Genomic DNA, 12,710 nt, shown 5'->3' on the forward strand with positions numbered 1-12,710 from the left:
AAAAGGGACCATGCAGCTTGCCGGGATTTCACTTTAGTCACTGTACCTTTTAACTTTTGTTTAACTAGTGTTTAAGAAGGTTTGTTCACCACATGTATATATTAGCTTGGGGAAAGTAAAATTTAAACTCCAGCTTATCCTGCTCCACTCTATACTTAAAATTTAGATCAAACTAGCTATGGGCTGTGGAAGAATTCTTCCATTGACCTAGCTACCATTGCTTGGGTATGTGAATTACCTACATCAACGGAAATACCCCATCCATCCATATAGAAAATGTCTATATTACTGTGCTATAACAGTACAGCTGCAGAATGGCTGCTGTAGTGCCCATAGTCTAGACATGCCCTCTATGGTCTGCATTGATTTGTAATACCAGACACAGAATAGCTTTACTTTGCTCACTATATATTATTGATGAGTTGTCTAGAAATGGTAGCTGCAAGGATTTTCAATGCATGATGCTAGCTAGTTTCTCTACTGATTCTGTAACCACTTCTATTGAACTGCTCTTGTAACTTTCTTCCTAAAGAGTAGTGAATTAAAATGGATATCCCTATACAACTTCTAACAGCAGAAGGGGGAGAGGAGGTATTTTCTCTCTTTATCCAGTGGTAGATCAACTGTCAAAAATACATTCTACACATACAAGTCTTGCACACAAATGCAGACTGAAAAATTTATTTCTGCACCTCTACTAAAAGAATGTCACCACTGCAATACATGTAACAGAAGTTACTGTTGAATCAGAAGAATGCTGACTAGTCATAGAATTACAATTCTAACACAGGACTACAGCACAAATACCTTTGAAGAATTATGAAATTTCAATCATTAGTAGGATGCATTGTCAATAGAAAAAAGTAAATAAAAATTTCAAATGTCAACTGAAGAACAGATTAAAATTTAAAGATTGATCTGTGTACCATAAAGTATAACTTTTTTCTTACCAAGCTGAGTTCCTTTAAGCCTCTTATTGTATATTATCTTAGGCCTGGTCTACACTAGGAAATTAGTTCAGTATAACTATGTCGCTGAGGGGTTTGAAAAATCCATATCCCTGAACGACACAGTTAAAACAATCTAACCCCTGATGTAGAAAGCACTCGGTCAATGGGAGATGCTCTCCCATCACTGTAGGTAAAGCCTTCACTGAAGTGCTACAGGTGCACCATTGCAGTGTTTTAAGTGTAGACAACTCCTATTATAAGGCACTTATCATCATGGTATCCAAGCCCAGCTGGCTACCAATAGGCAAAACTCAGGGAGGACAAGAATTAAAGCAAAAATATTAAATAAAATACACTTAAAAGAACATTCAGTCTATAGAAAAGCATCTCAGATGAAAGAGGCTTGACATCAAGTTTCGGCATAACTTATGTACAATACCAAACTATATTAGAACTTCAATTTTTTAGAGCTTTTTGTTTCTTTAACAAAATAAAACATGTCTCTCCATTGTACAAGGCAGAAATTCACACTCCAAAGAGCATACAGACTGCTAATCTAAACAATTTGCTTTATGTATCAGGGTGAATTATGTAGTTTTTTTAGATATGAAAACTTACCGAGTGCCATCTGCTTTCCAGCTTACTTTGTATGGCTTCTGCTCTAAAAGTTTAATATTTTGTTTGTCCATGGAAACAGGCTGTGCTCCAGGGAATCTAGACCTAAAAGAAGCAGGATTTCTATTAATATTCTACAATGAGTATCCATACAAGGTAATGTATTTCTCCAATCAATCCTGCATGAGACACAGTTAACACTACCTTTTCTACAAGGTTAACTTTCAGCTGGAACATCTTGCATAAGACTTTTTTTCTTACAAGAGCCACCCTAGTCTAGACGTGATAAATCGACCCCCGAGCGGTCTTCGGTAGACTCCTGTACTCCAGCGCTGCGAGAGGCACAGGCAGAGTCGACAGGGGAGTGGCAGCAGTCAACTCAGTGCAGTGTAGACACCACGGTACGTTGATTTAAGTACGTCAACTTCAGCTACATTATTCACGTAGCTGAAGTTGAGTAACTTAGATCGACATCCCCCCGCCCCCAGTGTAGACCAGGGCTAAGTGGTACTGTGAATATTCCATGAGCCTTCACTTCTGGAAACTGACATTCAAATTCTGGATTACATCTAGAAATGGTACTAAACCAGTGTTCACATCAATGCTAGACACAAATTCAAACCAGCAATGACTGCATTAGAAAGGCCAAGAAACGGAAAAACTAGGGCTCTGCACATCAGAACAGATGTGTATTGATAGTTGTATAAGTAAACTTGCAATTTTTTCCCTGGTTCAAACCAGTGTTATTTAGTTTAATGTGCACTAAAACTCACCTAAAACTTTAGAAATAATGATTAGACCAGACTACTGCATTTCGTATTTGTGTAGCAATGGCTAATACGAACATAATTTATGATCTGACCCTGGAAATATGATTCTAGAATCTTGTTTCTTAAATTATAATAGCTGATCATTCTCTTTTCTTTTCTTTGTAGGCCAATATAGCTTTACTGTTGAATATTTCTGGTTACTCAAAAAAAAAAAAAAAAAGGAACAATCCATCCGAATAAATAGCTACCTGCTTGACTTTTCACAAAATTAAGAATATAATATTGAATTTTTGGACTATTCAAAGAAAAAAGTTAAAATTAAATGATTTTTCCCATACCCTTCCCATCCACAGAATTGCTGACATTTTTGCTGTATTTCTCTTAACTTTGGTTGAGTTGTCACTTGGGTTACACGTTTAACTGTCACTCCTTCCAAGAAAATTGCACCCTTAAAAAAAAAATACAAAATCCAATTAGCATTTAAGATACATCACAAAAGAAATTCAGAAAACAGATGCTTTCATATACACACACACTTCTAGACTGACTAAGATTTAAGTCATCAATATTTAAGGTTGCATAACTAAGGTCAATCTACCCTGGTAGTGTAGACTGAGTCACGCTACTCCAGCTACGGCTTAGGTTGACTTATCACGGTGTCTACACCGCACTACGTCAACAGGAGACACTCTCCCATCAACTTACCTTAGTCCTCTCATTCCAGTGGAGTATCAGAGTCGACCAGAGAGCGCTCTGTGGTCGATTTAGCAGGTCTTTAATAGACCCACTAAATCAACTCTCGCTATATCAATCACAGCAGCGTCATTCCCTACTAAGTGTAGACATGGCCTCAGTTTCCATTACAGGTCTTATTTGACCCTACTTCTAAAATACACCAAAATAGTCATATTGGCCTCAAAATTGGTAGGTTAGGCCTGTGGTCAAGGTAGAGTTCTTCTAGAAAAACTGAAATCAGATAAGGTGTTTATTAAGTAAAATTTAAGCTATTACACAGTTATAATGTTTTTTGTTTGGTTGGTTTTTTGCCACTTTCTAGCAAAAGCCCAGAAAAAAGAAGACAAATTAAATCTACCTTACTGCTCCTCCAGCAGAGATTTAGTGCCCAGGAACAAAAGGCAGTTAATTAATATGTATTGTAGTCCACAGAGATAGCTTTTTGCATTTTATTTTACTTAGCAGTAAACACAAAGAAACTACAGGCCTGTATCCCTTAAAAAAGGCATCAGTTTAAGCAGTTAGCATAAGGTTGAGGCCTGTGAACTTTGGCATAGAATAAATGGCCCAACAGTTACCCTGAGTTTTGGGCAACTGGGAATAATGTGCCTAAGGGAGGAGTTGTACAAAATGATACCAGGTAACTGCAGAAACACTGAACTGATACTAGTTTAAAATATTTTAGGATAAAATGTAGGCAAATGCTTAACTGCAAACTTTTCTTGGCAAAAAATTGATGTATATGGTAATAATCTAAAATCATTAATATACTAAGCAATAGGATAAAAGCACTAACTTTATGGTGGACAAGACAGGTTGGTCCTTTCAATGAATATTCATGATAACCTCTAGGCCCTATAATAAGCCAGAATGCCATGTAAGAAGGGTCGGTCGATCTTAATCTGGATCTGGACCATCTGACTTGTTTGGCATGCCAGGGAAAGAGCTGGACCTTTGCCTCTTACCATCAGATCCCCAAGAAGGGGTGCGAGTATGTGAGCATATGCAAGGAATGGGGTACAAGAGATAAAAATATAACAGTAATGCAAAGTTAATGTTAAGGGGTTTGCAGCTTTTCTGTCTTTACTAACTATGTTAATAAAAGTGATTAAAGCTTTGCTTTACCCTCACTGCAAGTGTCTTTGTTGGGCACACCAGGGTTCCCAATCAGATACTGAACTTGATAACCCTGATTCTGTTGTGCCTGATTCTGGGATTAGACCCCTACAATCCCTCAACTCTTCAAATCAGTACTAATTGGAATTCAATAATAATCAATGGCCACCAAAAAAAAAAATCAAGAACAGTATTTAATAAAGTCACTGGGGAACATCAGTTTCAGTGATCACAGTCAGAACATTTAAGGACTGTTGGAGACCTGAATTTTCATTTTAAAAACATGAAATGCAGCAGATAAAACATTATAACCTTAACATTCTCCATTCAAATCCCTCTGAAAAGCACTGCTTGAGCCAGACCTATGCAGAGAAGAGCCATGACAGCGATTAAAGGATTAGAAAACAAACTCAAAGAGCTCAATATTCTTAGGGTTACCATATGCCTGGGTTTTCCCGGACAACACTTTTTTTTGTCCTCCTATCTCAGATTTTTGAAATATGAACAAATGTCTGTGATTTTTCCTTGCTCATTCTTTTTCCAATATTGATTATGCTAGAACAACAATTCCAAACATGCCTTATAAGCAGAGTTCATGTTTACCGGTTTGCCACCCTTACTTATGGGCTGCTGCTGACAGCGGCGCTGCCTTCAGAACTGGGCAGCTGGAGAGCAGCAGCTGCTGGCTAGCCACCCAGCTCTAAAAGCAGCACAGGAGTAAGGGTAGCATGGTATTGACTGTTGAGTCACTGAAAGGGATCCTGTTTGTGCAGTACAACTTCAGGAATAGATCTTGTAATGACTTTCATGGTTACTTGATGAGCAATCAACCACTACTGAGAAAGATACACTCTACAGAGAAATATGCACGGGCACAACAGAAAGAAGCACTGTAGGAAAGGTTTATTTACATTTGATTTACATTTATTTTTGAGGCCATTACACTTATTTATAAAATGCTAGATATTCAAGGTACAAAAGAAAGTGTACAGTAGAAAACTGTACCCTCCTTGACTTGCTACCTCAGGGGAACAACTTGCACCCCCATATTCAGCCTCATAATATGATTATGTGGTATCCAATGCAAAATTTGTCATATTGGGTGTCTTCAGAAGGCTCATGAAGCACTGAGCCTTGTTGTTATAATAATGTTATAGGTTGTAATTTCATGTATATAGTTATGAGGCTGAAAATGTGTCCTCATAGCTTAAAATAAGCCCAGGCCAAACTCTCCAAGAGCAGAGGGGCAGTTCACATCTCATCAGGGCATGTATGGGACAAACCCAGCCCAGCCTCACAGGAACAAAGGATACTGGCCTAGGCAGCAAGAAAGAATCTGTTAGGGCTTGGCTACACTTGCAGATGTAGAGCGCTGAGAGTTAAAACAGCCTTAGGAGACCGCAGTAGGGAAAATGCTGCCATGTGTTTAGGCTGTCAGCTGAAAGCGCACTAGTGTGGCCACATTAGCAGCTCTTGCAACGCCACAAAGAGCAGTGCATAGTGGCAGCTATCCCAGTGTGCAAGTGGCTGCAACATGCTTCTTAAATGGGGGGAGGGGGGAGTGTAACAGGGAGTGTGTTGTGTGTATGGGGGGGAAGACTGTGTTTTGGGGGGCTGAGAGTGTGTCAGCATGCTGTCTTGTAAGTTCAGACAGCAGCAGACACCCCCCACACACACACACACTCACAACAGCAGCATTCCATACTAATGGTTTGCTTGGTCTTGGAGCAGATAAGCACACCGGCTGTCTGAAACAGAGCTTTGAAAGGGGATATCCGCATGCCTGCAGCCGATTTCAAAACAATGAGAAAAGTGGCCACTTGATTTCAGGGGATTATGCAATGTTTCCGGAGGCCAATCACAGCACAGTAATGCACTCTACGTGCCTTGCTAGTGTGGACACCTCAGGAGTTAGGGTGCCCGGGGATGCTTTAATGTGCTCTAACTTGCAAGTGTAGCCAAGCCTTTAGACTCTCGAATGAGTCACTCCCTTTCCCTTGGTCAGTTTTGGAATACGATGAGGTAATGCTCACCTGACTCTGAAAGGGGGGGGCACAGCCAAGAGGGAAGAAAGACTATGATAAAAGGGGAGAGACATTTGCCATGCGCTCTCTCTTCCACCTCCATCTACAGACACCACCACCAAGCAACTGAAGCGTTGATCAAAGGGGAGAGCCTGGCTAAAGGGCAACCAGCCAACCTGTGGTGAGAGGCATTTAAGTTTGTAGGGCATTGAAAGTGTTAAGATCAGCTTAGAATGCGTTTTGCTTTTATTTCATTTGACCAAATCTGACTTCTTGTGTTTTGACTTATAATCACTTAAAATCTATCTTTTGTAGGAATTAAATTTGTTTGTTTATTCTACCTGAAGCAGAAGCATGTCAGAGACTCTCCTTGGGATAACAAACCTAGTACATATCAATTTCTTTGTTAAATTGACAAACTCGTATAAGCTTTCAGAGTCCAGTGGGCATAAGTGGACACTGCGAGATGGAGGTTCCTAGGGTTATGTCTGGGACTGGAGATATTGGCTAGTATCATTCGGTTGCACAATCCAAGCAGCGGTTGGCCAAAAGTGCTCACTCACGTAGCTGGGAGCAGCTTATGCGCTAGAGGCTGTGTGTGAACAGCCAGAGAGTGGGGGTTCTCACAGGAGAGCAGGGTAAGGCTGGCTCCCAGAGTCAAGGATTGGAGTGACCTAGCAGATCACCAGTCCAGATAACACCAGGGGAATCTCACACCTCCCCTCCCCCTCTCCCACCTCTCCCTACCCCCAGCAGTGTCCTCTGTGAACTTGAAATATGGTAACCCTAAATATACTAAGATTAAAAAAGAAAAAGTTAAGGGGTGAGTTGATTAGTGTCTATAAGTATCTACATGGGGAATAAATATTTCATATTAGGCTCTTCAATCCAGCAAACAAAGGTATAACATGATCCAATGAATGGAAGTGGAAGCTAGACAAATTCAGACCGGAAATAAAGCATACATTTTTAATGGTGAGAGTAATTAACCATTGCAACAATTTAGCGAAGGTCATGGTGAAGTCTCCAATCACTGACGTTTTAAAATCAGGATTAGGGTTTTTCTCCTAGAAGATACGCTCTAGGAATTATTTGGGGGGAATTCTATGGCTTATGTTATACAGGAAGTCAGACTAAGTGACCACAATGGTCTCTTCTGGCCTTGGAGTCTATGAATCTATTAATTCTAAACCACACACATAGTAATTCCGTTACAAGAAAAATAATCGCCTCACCTGGGAATTTTAATCTTTAGGTCATCTGGCAGGTTACCTCTGACCTGTTATTTAACTTCAGTTCTAAGATTTTTTTGAAGGAGGGCCCATGTTTTCAGCAGCACCAGAAAACTGATGATGTCAACAACTGCAATCTCTAAACTATTTTGCCTTTAAAGAGTGTTTCCACAGCAGAAAAAACCTCAGTCACCTCATCAGAAATTAAAGATCACACTGACTATTCACTAGTCTCGTGTGTGACCACAATGTTGTTGCCAGACTGACGAGAGTCCAACTTGACAGCACTCACATTTCCAGGTGAAATTAGTAAGAGCTAATGATGCTTAAAATCAATGAAAACCACACTTAGATTCCTCCAGTAGTTAGAGCAGAATACATTTCTACCTCTCCTTATATTCAAAATGTACCAAACAAGCTGCTGACTATATTATATAGTATAGTGGCTTATGTTTACAATTATACTTTGAAATACACAAAGCACCCAATTCTGCATGCACTAGCTAAGAGGGGTGGCCTGTTAATTTAGTGGCAATGCATTGCATTGCTACACCAAACATCAGAGTTTGCAATCAGAGAATGGTTCCTGACTCCCTTCATGGTGGGAATTGAAAGCATGGAAGCTGGAGCAAACTCACTCCTGAGAATGTGCGAGAAGTATCTTATGGTTCACCTAGGACTCCCTCTGAGTAATGCTCAGATAAAAATTAACTAACTCTGAAAAAAGCCAGGGGGGGAGGGATAGCTCAGTGGTTTGAGCATTGGCCTGCTAAACCCAGGGTTGTGAGTTCAATCCTTGCAGGGGCCACTTAGGAATCTGGGGCAAAATCAGTACTTGGCCCTGCTAGTGAAGGCAGGGGGCTGGACTAAATGACCCTTCAGGGACCTTTCCAGCTCTATGAGATAGGTATATCTCCAATTATTACCTTTATTACCAGATCCAGTCATCTTTGGTTGGGAGAATTTTCTCCACAATAGGAGTTTGAGAACACTATAAAAAGTTGCAGCAAAGAATCCTGTGGCACCTTATAGACTAACAGACGTTTTGCAGCATGAGCTTTCGTGGGTGAATACCCACTTCTTCAGATGCAAGTGGTGGAAATTTCCTGGGGCAGGTATATATAAGCAAGCAAGAAGCAAGCTAGAGATAACGAGGTTAGATCAATCAGGGTGGATGAGGCCCTGTTCTAGCAGTTGAGGTGTGAAAACCAAGGGAGGAGAAACTGGTTCTGTAATTGGCAAGCCATTCACAGTCTTTGTTTAGTCCTGAGCTGATGGTGTCAAAACTTTAGGACCAGACTTCAAAGAGAAACTGCTGAGCTCCAGTTCATCTGCAAATTTGACACCATCAGCTCAGGACTAAACAAAGACTGTGAATGGCTTGCCAATTACAGAACCAGTTTCTCCTCCCTTGGTTTTCACACCTCAACTGCTAGAACAGGGCCTCATCCACCCTGATTGATCTAACCTCGTTATCTCTAGCTTGCTTCTTGCTTGCTTATATATACCTGCCCCAGGAAATTTCCACCACTTGCATCTGAAGAAGTGGGTATTCACCCACGAAAGCTCATGCTGCAAAACGTCTGTTAGTCTATAAGGTGCCACAGGATTCTTTGCTGCTTCTACAGAACCAGACTAACACGGCTACCCCTGATACTTGACACCATGCAAGGCACTGCATTTAGCCGTATGGAGTGGAAATCCATCAACCTCATGAAGAAACTTGCACAAATACAGACAGATATCATCTTCCTTTCCAAATGCAAACGGATGGACATCATACCTAATGGACTAAAGGTAAAAAATCCACTACTATCTACATACTACACAGACCACAGTGAGAGATTATGCCATACTCTATCAAAGAAACTGAGGAACCACCTGATCAGCATCCTATACAGCAAACAGGAAAACATCAAAAAAGAGCTCTCCAACCTGGAGACTCTCATCAATAACCAAACTTCCATACAAACGGACTCCACTAAAATAAGACAGGAGATCTACATTACTCACTTCACCTCTCTACAAAGGAAAAAGGACTGTAAGCTGTCTAAACTCCTACCTGCCACATGGGGCCACAACCGTGGTACCCCTAACCCACCCAGCAATATCGTCAATCTATCCAACCACACACTCAGCCCAGAAGAACAGTCTGTCCTATCTCGGGGACTCTTTTTCTGCCCTGCCACCCCCACCAATATGATACAGTTCTGCGGTGATCTGGAAGCCTACTTTCGCCGTCTCCGACTCAAAGAATTCTTTCAGGACAACACTGAACAGCGCACGGATACACAGTTACCCTCCCACCAACAGCACAAGAAGAAGAACTCCACATGGACTCCTCCTGAGGGTCGAAATGACAGTCTGGACCTATACATTGAATGCTTCCGCCGACGTGCACAGGCAGAAATTGTGGAAAAACAACATCGCTTGCCTCACAACCTAAGTCGTGCAGAACGCAATGCCATCCACAGCCTCAGAAACCATCCTGACATTATAATCAAAGAGGCTGATAAAGGAGGTGCTGTTGTCATCATGAACAGGTCTGACTACCAAAAGGAGGCCGCCAGACAACTCTCCAATACTAAATTTTACAGGCTACTTCCCTCAGATCCCACTGAGGAATACACTAAGAAACTGCACCATCTACTCAGGACACTCCCTACACTAACACCAGAACTAATCAACATACCCTTAGAGCCCCGACCAGGGTTATTCTATCTACTACCCAAGATCCACAAACCCGGAAATCCTGGACGCCCCATCATCTCGGGCATTGGAACTCTCACTGAAGGACTGTCTGGATATGTAGACTCTCTACTCAGACCCTATGCTACCAGCACTCCCAGCTATCTCCGTGACACCACTGATTTCCTGAGGAAACTACAATGCATTGGTGACCTTCCAGAAAACACCATCCTGGCCACCATGGATGTAGAGGCTCTCTACACAAACATCCCACATACTGATGGAATACAAGCTGTCAGGAACAGTATCCCTGATGATGCCACAGCACACCTGGTTGCTGAGCTCTGTGGCTTTATCCTCACACACAACTATTTCAAATTTGCTGACAATATATATCTCCAGATCAGTGGCACCGCTATGGGCACCCGTATGGCCCCACAATATGCCAATATTTTTATGGCCGACCTGGAACAACGCTTCCTCAGCTCCCGTCCACTCACGCCCCTTCTCTACCTACGCTACATCGATGACATCTTCATCATCTGGACCCATGGGAAGGAGACTCTGGAAAAATTCCACCATGATTTCAACAGCTTCCACCCCTCCATCAACCTCAGCCTGGACCAATCTACATGGGAGGTCCACTTCCTAGACACCACGGTGCAAATAAGTGATGGTCACATCAACACCACCCTATACCGAAAACCTACCGACCGCTATGCCTACCTTCATGCCTCCAGCTTCCATCCCGGACACACCACAAGATCCATTGTCTACAGCCAAGCATTGAGGTACAACCGTATCTGCTCTAACCCCGCAGACAGAGACCAACACCTAGAAAATCTCCACCAAGCATTCTCAAGACTACAGTACCCACACGAGGAAATAAGGAAACAGATCAACAGAGCCAGACGTGTACCCAGAAGCCTCCTACTGGAAGACAAACCCAAGAAAGAAACCAACAGGACTCCACTGGCCATCACATACAGTCCCCAGCTAAAACCCCTACAACGCATCATCAGGGATCTACAACCCATCCTGGACAATGATCCCACACTTTCACAGGCCTTGGGTGGCAGACCAGTTCTCGCCCACAGACAACCTGCCAACCTGAAGCATATTCTCACCAGCAACTGCACACCGCACCATGGTAACTCTAGCTCAGGAACCAATCCATGCAACAAACCTCGATGCCAACTCTGCCCACATATCTACACCAGCAACACCATCACAGGACCAAACCAGATCAGCCACAACATCACCGGTTCATTCACCTGCACTTCCACCAATGTAATATATGCCATCATATGCCAGCAATGCCCCTCTGCTATGTACATCGGCCAAACTGGACAGTCTCTAAGGAAAAGGATAAATGGACACAAATCAGACATTAGGAATGGCAATATACAAAAACCTGTAGGAGAACACTTCAACCTCCCTGGCCACACAATAGCAGATCTTAAGGTGGCCATCCTACAGCAAAAAAACTTTAGGACCAGACTTCAAAGAGAAACTGCTGAGCTCCAGTTCATCTGCAAATTTGACACCATCAGCTCAGGACTAAACAAAGACTGTGAATGGCTTGCCAATTACAGAACCAGTTTCTCCTCCCTTGGTTTTCACACCTCAACTGCTAGAACAGGGCCTCATCCACCCTGATTGATCTAACCTCGTTATCTCTAGCTTGCTTCTTGCTTGCTTATATATACCTGCCCCAGGAAATTTCCACCACTTGCATCTGAAGAAGTGGGTATTCACCCACGAAAGCTCATGCTGCAAAACGTCTGTTAGTCTATAAGGTGCCACAGGATTCTTTGCTGCTTCTACAGAACCAGACTAACACGGCTACCCCTCTGATATAAAAAGTTGATGTTACCTGCATACTTGTATTAAAAAAACAGGCATAATTTTTCTTCTAATCTAAACCTAATACATAAAGTTGTACTGAGCATTACAGTAAGTCTAAGAAAGATATCATCAAAAGGATATTGAAAAGAAACCTACAGAGTGCATTATAAATTATTTTGGTCTTTAAAGCAAGCCTGATGCTCAGGGGAATAAAACAAAAATTGCATTTCAACAGAACAAAACCAGAAATCTTTGTGATTAAACACTCCCAGTCCCTATTTCAATACAATAACCCAAACCTACACCAAGCAAAGTGTCAACAAATGTTTCCAACACATTCTCGATTGAATTGGGCAGCAAAAAACTTGGTTAGAATATTGATAAACTCAAGATATTATTGGCTTGGCTGTAGACCTTGGCATAGCTGGATGGGATCATTTTCAATTCTCATTCTTATACAAGAGATCTAGAGAATTAGGCTGCTTCACTTCGATGTCTTCATTGTTTGTTGCTCCATAGGCTTTTGTTCTGTCACTCTGCCTACTCACTTACTTTAAGGGCACTGGATAAAAGAGTGAGGTAGTTCTGGGCTCCAGTTCTATATCAGTACATGAATGGCTCAGTAAAGGAAGCAAGCAGCTGCCTAGATGCACTGTCTGTGAATTTTCAGTGTCTGGCTAAGAGAATGGTTTGGAATAGGGAAAGATGGTCATGGTTTACTCCTGATAAGGG

The 12,710-nt window shown here is 41.9% G+C and overlaps 1 protein-coding gene across 2 annotated transcripts in view; it reads right to left on the minus strand.

The window, feature by feature from the left end:
• Positions 1 to 12,710, minus strand: part of RNGTT (RNA guanylyltransferase and 5'-phosphatase) — a 414,630-nt gene that overhangs the window by 339,014 nt on the left and 62,906 nt on the right. For both annotated transcript variants that reach the window (XM_045010976.1, XM_045010975.1), the window contains exons 7-8: positions 2,674 to 2,783; positions 1,569 to 1,670 (exon numbers count right to left, since the gene is read on the minus strand). In XM_045010976.1, the coding sequence (XP_044866911.1) occupies positions 1,569 to 1,670; positions 2,674 to 2,783 (212 nt within the window). The remainder of the gene's footprint in view (positions 1 to 1,568; positions 1,671 to 2,673; positions 2,784 to 12,710) is intronic.

This window comes from Mauremys mutica, chromosome 3 (assembly GCF_020497125.1).
Source record: "Mauremys mutica isolate MM-2020 ecotype Southern chromosome 3, ASM2049712v1, whole genome shotgun sequence".
Classification (NCBI taxonomy): Eukaryota; Metazoa; Chordata; order Testudines; family Geoemydidae; genus Mauremys; species Mauremys mutica.